Source organism: Neophocaena asiaeorientalis, unplaced genomic scaffold, assembly GCF_003031525.2.
Source record: "Neophocaena asiaeorientalis asiaeorientalis breed wild unplaced genomic scaffold, Neophocaena_asiaeorientalis_V1.1 scaffold183, whole genome shotgun sequence".
Classification (NCBI taxonomy): domain Eukaryota; kingdom Metazoa; phylum Chordata; class Mammalia; order Artiodactyla; family Phocoenidae; genus Neophocaena; species Neophocaena asiaeorientalis.
In genome coordinates this window covers 152,204-162,421 of record NW_020175199.1, presented here as the reverse complement: position 1 = coordinate 162,421, position 10,218 = coordinate 152,204, and the positions used below count along the sequence as shown (strand labels likewise).

Sequence of the window (10,218 nt, the reverse complement as noted above, 5' to 3'; positions counted from 1 at the left end):
TTGACTTAGCTATTCCCCTTCTAGGATAATGTCATTGGGAAATAGTGATTTTTAAGGGTGGATCTTGGAGTGAGAGTGCCCGGCTTTGAATCTAGCCAATAAAGTTATAAGCTGTTATGGACACCGGATTAATTTCTTAACTTCTGTAAGGCTCAGTCGTTTTTGTTTTTTTTTTTTTAATGTATTTATTTATTATTTATTTATTTATTTTTGGCTGCATTGGGTCTTCGCTACTGCGCGCGGGCCCTCTCTAGTTGCGGTGAGTGGGGGCCACTCTTTGCTGCGGTGTGGTGCGCGGGCCTCTCATCGCGGTGGCCCCTCCTGCTGCGGAGCACCGGCTCCAGGCGCGCGGGCTTCAGTAGTTGTGGCAGACGAGCTCAGTAGTTGTGGCTTGCGGACTCCAGAGCGCAGGCTCAGCAGTTGTGGCGCATGGGCCCAGTTGCTCCGCGGCATGTGGGATCCTCCCGGACCAGGGCCCGAACCTGTGTCCCCAGTGTTGGCAGGCAGACTCCTAACCACTGCACCACCAGAGAAGCCCCAAGGCTCAGTCTTTTCATCGGTAAAACAGGTATGAAAATAGCACGTATCTCTAGGTGTTATTGTGAGAATTAAATGAAGTCATATACAGAAAGTGCTTAACATCCTGCTTAGTATAAAATGTTGATAAATAATTTCTGTTATTAGTAATCAGAGAAAGATTGTTCATCATAGCATTAATTAAAATAGTACACATACAGGAACATATGATTTTCATTCATATGAAGGAATATTATACTATATAGTTGTTAAATGATGTTCTTAAAGAATATTTAAAGATATAAGAAAATGTTCATAATGTAACATTTAGTGGAAGGGCAGGACAAAAATCTATATGCTCTCAGATGTCAATTGATTGTTTTTAGTATTTTATAACATATTTATTAGAACATGTTTTTAAAATAGTCTTTAAAATGTTATATCTCAAAATAATGTTTTTAAATGATTATAGAAAAAACTTGAAAAGATAATACCAAAATGTTAAGACTGGATCACTGTTAAAGATTCTTAAAACTAGGTGATAGGGATAGGGGGATTTATTTTATTAATACTATACTATTTGTGTATAACTTCATTTTTCATAATGTTTTTTATTTATTTATTTATTTATTTATTTTTGCGGCCTCTCACTGTTGTGGCCTCTCCCGTTGCGGAGCACAGGCTCCGGACGCGCAGGCCAAGCGGCCATGGCTCACGGGCCCAGCCGCTCCGCGGCATGTGGGATCTTCCCAGACCGGGGCACGAACCCACGTCCCCTGCATTGACAGGCGGACTCCCAACCACTGCGCCACCAGGGAAGCCCCATAATGTTTTTTAAAAGAATGACAAGAATAATAGATAAAAAAGGAAGTTTAAATCCTTGGAATTAGTGCTTTGTAATTTGTTTAAATGTAAATTAATTCTTGATCAGTGTTGTTATTTAACTATTATTGATGCATTTCTAAGGTTTTCAAAGAATTTGAGTGATAATCAGACTTGTGAAAAGTTTGATAAAAATTATAACAAATATACATAAATATATATTTGGAATAATCTTTACCAAAAAGAAAGATGGTTTATTCAATAATGGAATTACTTGTGATTTTTTTTATTTTTATTTTTTTTTTGCGGTACGCGGGCCTCTCACTGTTGTGCCCTCTGCCGCTGCAGGGCACAGGCTCCGGACGCGCAGGCCCAGCGGCCACGGCTCACGGGCCCAGCCGCTCCGTGGCATGTGGGATCCTCCCGGACCGGGGCACGAACCTGTGTCCCCTGCATCGGCAGGCGGACTCCCAACCACTGCGCCACTAGGGAAGCCCCTACTTGTGATTTTTATTGTCTTTTTTATACTTTTCTACATCTTACAAAAATTCTACAAGTTCTTTTTAAAATCTTAATCGGAAAAAGCGTTAATCAATTTTTTATGAAATGATGTTTAACTTTTATGCTTTAATGACATTAATTCTAGTATTGAAAGCACTTTTACTCGTTGCTTCTTAGACTTGCCTTTGAACATGATATAATTCTCTAAAATAATTTTGGTGAAGGATGGATTGTGTCGTACCATCTGTCCAGAAAATAGGTATTTCAAGTATTTTCCGTATATGAAAAATGATATAAGAACCGTCTTCACTACTACATTCCCATAAATTTTATTTCCTTTTTTAAATAGTGTTTTTCAACACAGCCAGTGTTCGTATAGGCAACTTTACCTTAGTGGGAGGGAAGGGTATTATGAGTATTTTGGCAAAGTTCTCGCGTCTGTAGGCAGAAATAAGACTAAGAGTAAATGAGTAGCTATTTCTTCCTACCTCTATAACTGAAATGATATTCAAATTTATAGGTCAGTTTTATTTGTAGAAAATACTCCCTTTATAAACCGTAAGTTTATCTTGTAGGTGGCCTTCTAAAATAAACTTTATTTGATTTTATACAGTGTGTGCTCATGCTTTGGCTTTATGCCTGACCTCCCAGGTTGCAAACATCTCCAGCAGAAGCCAATATTAAAGAAAATGAACCAAAAAATAACCTAGAAAATATTACAGATGTTAGTAATAAATTATCCAGTAATATTCACATTGGAGCCATAATAAATTATAATATTAACAGTGGTGGTCCTTAAAAATTGTGTCACTATTCACTAAGACATTTAATCTTTCCATCGTTCCAAATGAAATACATTATTGTTTTCTACTCTTAACAGAAGTTAGGTGTTAGGGACGTTGTGTTTGTTCATTTGACTGTTTCTATTCAATACAGAGGTTAAAAAATAAAAGCAAAACACCTGTATGTATAGCATCAACTAGCACCAAACCTCACTATATGTGAGAAAATTATCTATTTTGGAAGTCGGTTGTATATACATTAAAAATTCAAATGATCTAAAATAGAGTATGCTAGGGACTTCCCCAGTAGCAGAGTGGTTATGTGTCCCCTGCATCGGCCAGGGGACATGGGTTTGAGCCCTGGTCCAGGAAGATCCCTCATGCCATGGAGCCCCTAAGCCCATGTGCCACACCTACTGAGCCTGTGCTCTGGAGCCCACGAGCCACAACTACTGAGCCCGCGTGCCACAACTACTGAAGCCCACGTGCCTAGAGCCCGTGCTCCGCAACGAGAGAAGCCACTGCAATGAGAGGCCCATGCACCACAGCGAAGAGTAGCCCCCACTCGCTGCAACTAGAGAAAGCCTGCGTGCAGCAACGAAGACCCAGCGCAGCCAAAAATAAATAAATAAATATTTTAAAAAATAAAATAGAATATGCTAAAGGCAAAATGACTAATCCTGACAAATTCTACAATTCACAATAAAAGTAATTTAGAAGTCTGTGGAGGAGGGTGGGATCGTGAAGGAAAAAAGTTAATTAATTAAGCAAGAAAAAAATGGAAGAAGTGGAGGGGAGGCTAAGGAGGGAAGGAGGCATTGCAGGCAAAAGCACACACTGCAGGACTGAAGTAGAAATATCATACAGGAGGCATATTGAGGAAACCATGTTGAAACAGATGGTTTATGTAAGGCAGTGGTTTTCATAATAACTTCTGATGAGCCTCTACATGGGCTTGTTGGCAAAGGGGTGAAGAGGCCAGCTACTGAAGTCTTTAAGCAAGGTAGTAGAGTAGATCAATATTAGGAAGATTGATCTGACGCTGGAGCCAGAGGCTGTGTTGGGAAACCATTCAGTAAGTCAGATGAGATGGCAAGAGCCTAAATGTATCATTGGCCACTGATATGAAAATAAAAGAGGATGGATGTGTGGGTGCTCACCAAGGAAGAACCAACAGGACTGAGTTACAGATTGGATGGACGATGTAGCAGGGGAAGGAGGCGTCAAAGATCCATACACTGAGAGTGATGGAGAATCTCATGTTGAATTTAAATCCAGCGGTACTTGATTGCATGGGAATATGGAAGATAATATGTTGATTGTGTCCAAATTCTCAAGGGAAATACAAAGTGGATGGAAATGGCTAACTTGAATATGTAAACTATAACTGTGGTGGCTAACTTTGGGATTATACCTTAGGTCTGCAGTGAGGATGAACACATAGCAGACCTGAGAGTTGTATTCTTGTTTACACCTCAGGTCCTAAGGTAAATCGCTTTCTTAGAAGTCACTAAGCTGGAAAGCCTCTGTGCCTTGTGGGGTGCCTGTGTTAAACTGAAAAGCCCTAGGCTCTGTGGCACAGCTAAAAATCTCATATCCAGAGTCTGGGTATTGGCTTCTGGTGAAATAGTATTCACAGGGTAGTATCGTTAGGTAAGGCGAGAATGTTTATCAAGTGGCTTCCAGGTGGTGAGGATAAAACCCGCAACAGGAGAAGACTTGGTATTCCTCTAACCTGGTTACACGAGCCCCCAAACACAGGGTTCAGCTTTGTGAAGGATAAGAAAGTCACCAGGGATTTATAGCCCATCCCCCTCCCCCAAATAATCTGTAAGTAAACTAAAAAATCTCTCTTTATCTCTTATATAGAGATATAAATATTTACTTGCTCTCAGTGTAAGAATGCTTATTTAATATAAATGGAAACATTTATTTAATGTAAAAGTTCTTAAATATACAGTATGTGTTAAGGGCTGAATTATGTCCCCCTCACAAAACTTGTATGTTGAAGTCCTAACCTGCAGTATCTCAGAATGTGACTGTATTTGGAGATAAGATCTTTAAAGAGGCAGTTAAATTAAAATGAGGTATTTAGGGTGGGCCTGAATCCAATGTGATTGGTGTTCTTACAAGAAGAAGAGATTAGGACACACACATGGACCAAGGTATGACCACATGAGGACACAGTGAGAATGTGACCATCTGCAATCCAAGGAGGAAGGCCTCAGGAAGAAACCAAATTTGCCAACACCTTGACCTTGGACTTCCAGCCTCCAGAACTATGAGAAAATAAGTATCTGTTGTTTAAACCATCCAGTCTGTGATATTTCATTATGGCAGCCCTAGCAAACATAATACAGTATGTATTTCAGCAAACTTCATAAACAAAAATGAAAGATAACAATAACCTAGAAAAATATTGGCTAACATACAAAATAGACAAAGAAGGGCCTCAAATCAACAACACTGTAGTAACAATGAGCACACCTAGCACCCAGATCTGGGTCTTAAATACCATCATCCAATAAAAGGAACCGAGGCTTCTTGGAGGAGTGGCTGATTCTAGGAATGCGACCGGAAGTACACAGTATGAGCCTGGCACATTATGTGTAGTGCCAGAAAGTAACAAATTGCTAAAAAAAAAAAAAAGAAAAAATCCCTCACAATTATGGAGGTATGTCAAAGGGACACAGGAACTAACCAAAAGATGTCGCAATGTTCAAAGCTTTTGAGCAACAAAATAAAGTATTATTGGATCAATATCCAAAGTGTAAAATAAACCTACGAGTCCATATTGACATAAATACATTATTGAATAAATAAATAACTGGAGAAGAATAGACAAATCTCCCGTGCAGAAGAATTCCAAATAATTTATATAGCTACTCCACTCTCAAGGAGGTAGAGGGCAACTCCCCACTCAAGCGTGCCCTGTGCATAGTGACTTTCTTCCAAAGACTACAGCATGGAGGTGGTGGGAGTAAGCTTAAAGTTACCAAATCTAACACACACTACCTCAGCCTGGTAGTCAAGGTTAACATCAACAGTGATAAGCGATACTAATAGTATGTGCCCTTAATATGATGAGATGGAACTTAGCCTCTGTGATCTTCCTCCCCCAAACCCACACCTCAGTCTAATCATGAGAAAAACATCAGACAAATGCCAGTCGAGTGGCTTCCTACAGCATAGTTGGCCCATATTCCTCAAAACTGTCAACATCAGGGACTTCCCTGGTGGCACAGCAGTTAAGACTCTGCGCTCCCAATGCAGCGGGCCTGGGTTCGATCCCTGGTCGGGGAACCAGATCCCACACGCACGCCTCAAATAAAAGTTTGTATGCCACAACTAAGGAGCCGGCGAGCCCCAACTAAAAGGAGGCCATCTGCTGCAACTAAGGAGCCTGCAAGCCGCAACTAAGGCCCAGCGCAACCTAATTAATTAATTAAAAGAAAACAAGAAACATATGGTATAAAAAAACCATCAAGATCATTTCCCGAGCAAAGTCTGAGAAACTTACAGCCAAGAGGACCTAAGGAGGCAAGACAACTAAATATAATATGCTACCCTGGCTGGGATCCTAGGTAAAAACTAAAGACATCTGAATAAAGTTTGAACTTTAGTTAATACTATATTAATAATGATTTATTAATTATGATAAATGTACCATACTGATGCAAGATGTTATTGATAGAAGTAACTCAGTGTAGGGTATTGGGAATTATCTATACCATCTTCCCAACTTTTCTATAAAAATAAAACTATGCTAAAATACTCTTTTTTAAAAATAGATTAAAGAAAGAAAAGTAGACAACAGAATATCATACACTCATGTATCAAAAACCCAGTGAACACTTGAGAAAAACTCATACTTACTGGTGCTCAGAAATGCACATTAGAACATATAAGGCAATTATTTTTCTCCTATTTAGCTGGCAAACATTTTTTAAATGATGATACACACGATTGGCAATGTATAGGAATGCAAAGTGGAACTACTTCTCTGGAGGGCATTTTTGGTAATAAGTAGAAATGTGTGTACTCTTTGAAGCAGCAATATCGCAACCAGGAAGTGTATATCAGTGTGCATAGAAATGTTTTTCACAGTATTATGTGCAATAGCAAAAATCTGGCAATTAACCAAAAGCCTATAAATATGGGACTGTTTAAATAAATTATGTGAATCTCAATGTGGAATGTAATGAAGGTATTAATACTGTAGACTAATATTTGAAGACAAAAAATTCCATGATGTTATGTGAAAATGCCAATTGTAAACCATATAAACTGTGTCATGCCATTTCTATATCTGACACACACACACACCCTCTTGGATCTGGAATTTGGTGAAATAATTGTAACAGAGAGCATTAAATTAAGTCCTATTAGTGATTGTCATTTTATGAATGCTTTGAGTTACTTTAGAATGGATAAAGATGGGGTGTGTGTGTATATATACATATACATACAATGGAATATTACTGAGCCATAAAAAAGAAGGAAATGATGCCATTTGCAGCAACATGGATGGACCTAGAGATTATCATACTGAGTAAAGTAAGTCAGAGAAAGCCAAATATCATGTGATATCACATATATGTGGAATCTAAAAAAAAGGTACAAATGAATTTATCTACAAAACAGAAACAGGGTTATAAATGTAGAAAACAAACTTATGGTTACCGGGGGGTAAGGGGGGAGGAATAAAATGAGAGATTGGGATTGACATATACCCACTACTATATATAAAATAGATAACTAATAAGGACCTAGTGTACAGTACAGGGAATTCTACTCAATACTCTGAAATGACCTCTATGGGAAAAGAATCTAAAAAAGAGTGGATATATGTATATGTATAACTGATTCACTTCGCTGTACACCTGAAGTTAACACAACATTGTAAATCAACTATACTCCAATAAAAAAATATTTAAGTTATTTTAAGATATATTGTAATAAATGTATCAAGTATTGTTTCACAGCACTGTCATAATTAGAAATCAGTGCTTCTCAAACCAATGGAGTGAAGGGCCACTTTTTCCATTACCCCAAATTATGTGTGTGTGCATGCATGTTATATTTATGTTTTAGGTGTACTACACATGGATGAAAAGTAGGATTTGCATACAGTAAAGTGTTGCCTCTGGTTATTTCTGACTGGTAGCACTGGGGCAAATTTTATTCTTTTGGCAATTTTGTACATTTTCCAAATGTTCAAGGATCTACAGAATATTTTTTGTAATTAGTAAAAAAGATTTTAAATGGCAGTTTTTAAAAGTAAATCTTTTTTTCCCATGAAACTACCTAGAATATTGAAACCATCTTTTTGTTTAACAAAAATTGTATTTTTAGTTTGCTTTTCTGAGTGGATTTAGTTTATACACAAAGTTTTCATACACATTTACACTGTCATATGTTCTCCATGTACTTTCTACTTTTCTATTAGGTGAAATTTTCATGAGCTGTTAAAAGCATTATTATGTTTGATTAGTCCTCTTGTACTTTTTACTTTTAGGTTGGTGTTTGGAATGCTTTATCCTGCATATTATTCATACAAAGCTGTGAAAACAAAAAATGTGAAGGAGTATGTAAGTATAGTTTTGTGAGTGATCAATTCTAGTTGAATGTATCCATTATATACAATACTAGAAAAACTGCCATTATTTTAGAAACAGCTGGAATAATGTTTTGGGTTTAAAATGTGATATAAATGTAATAAAGTTAAGTCTTTTTTTAAAACTAATTTTGAATACAATTGCAAAGTGGAGTTTCAAAAATAGTTTGCTGTCAGTTGGCATTTAAATAAGTACGATCCCCAAATGAGTAATTGGATCTCTTATTCATTTAGACTTTAAGTCCCAGTAAAATAAGAGGTTGGTAAATTGTCTGTTTTTTAGTCTTGTAAATGGATAGGTATACCAAGAATATCTCTCTGGTCCCAAAACCTTTTTTCTTCCTTCATAGTTGTTTTGTCCCTTTCTAATTGATTTAAATACATAGATACCTCATGACTACTGACAATTACAATCTTTTTTCTTCTTGAATCCTACTATATTTGCAACGATTTCCTCTTCAGTCATCAATGTTTCTTTTCTCTTTTACTTTCCTCTTCCCCATTCCTTAACTGTTTTTTTTTTAATTTCACTAATTTTTAAAATTTTCTTCCTTTCTTTATTATTCATTCATTTATTTACACATTTCTGTAAGTTCTCCCTCCCAATTTTATCCATAATGTTCAATGGTAAATGGGCTTCCCCACCTATAAATCCTGGCATAAGTTTACTATTTGTGATGAAGGGAATTTTCAGAGAATAGCAAAAGCATAGCTTATGAGTGGTTAAATCAACAGGGGTAAGCAGTCAACACTGAGAACTGCACATCAGTAGCTGTGGTTCTTTTTTTAATTGAGGTGACATTCAGGTAACATAAAACTAACCATTTCATAGTGAACAATTGGTGGCATTCACTACATTCACAATCTTGTGCAAACACTACTTCTATCTACTTCCAAAAGATTTTTCATCACTCCAAAATAAAACAACATACCCGTTAAGCAGTTACTTGTCACACTGCCCCTGCCCCCCAGCCCCTAGCAACCACCTGTCTGCTTTGTTTGTATGGAATCTGGGTATTTCATATAAACTGAATCATGTAATATGTGACCTTTTGTGTCTGGCTTCTTTTTACCTAGGATAATGTTTTCAGGATTCATCCACATTATATCATGTATCATTATTTCATTCCTTTTTATGGCTGAGTAAAACTGTATGCACATAGAACATTTTGTTTCTGCATTTATCCATTGACATACATCTGCATTGCTTCCAGCTTTTTAGTATTACGAGTAGTGCTGCTATAAACATTTGTGTACAAGGCTTTGTTTGAGTATCTAATTTCAGTTCTCTTGGATATATAGCCATGGTTCTTTACAAGGGATCTTGGATGGTAGCCTTGTCATCCAACTTATTGAATGACCAGAGAAAATATTCTTTATTCTATTTGTTCAGGGTAGTTTGTTCTTGTATTTTGAGTAGGGGGAGGCTCTGAAACCTCTATAGCTAACCCATCCTATTGAACATTTATATTCACTTTTTATCTTCTGTATAAAACTAATTTTGAAGTAAAGTATACACAAATTAATTAGAATGGTGGAATATACCTAGCAGAGGTAGAGAGGTTATTCAGTTGAGCTCTGAAATTTTTCTGTCCTTTTAATATATATATTTATCTCTTGGATCTAAGATTGGTGCAGTCTTAAGAGATGGAACCACATTAAGTCCTAGTAATTTAAAGTAATTGTTAATGGCTTGAAAGGCCATGTATTAATAAATAAATTCTTCAAATATTGTTTTATGGTACTGACATACTTTAGTTTTTAGAAACAAGCAAGTTTCTTCAGTTAACAGTGGCTCTCAAGCTACCTGTGGTATAGGACCAGTTTGGGACTTTTTGTTTTCTTTTTAAATAATTTCCATTAAGTCATAGACAAATACTTTTTAAAATAAAATTTAAAAATAATTACTAGAAAAATGAAACGAAACCCCAAGAACATACGAAATACAACCTCAACTTTATTTTTTTTTTGGTGGTACGC

The 10,218-nt window shown here is 36.8% G+C and overlaps 1 protein-coding gene across 1 annotated transcript in view; it reads left to right on the top strand.

Annotated features, from left to right (window-relative positions):
* The first annotated feature begins 8,145 nt into the window (after positions 1–8,145).
* REEP3 (receptor accessory protein 3) overlaps positions 8,146–10,218 on the top strand; it is a 51,996-nt gene continuing 49,923 nt past the window's right edge. The window contains exon 1 of the mRNA XM_024765235.1: positions 8,146–8,212. Coding sequence (XP_024621003.1) covers positions 8,153–8,212 — 60 coding nt within the window. The 5' untranslated portion in view covers positions 8,146–8,152. The remainder of the gene's footprint in view (positions 8,213–10,218) is intronic.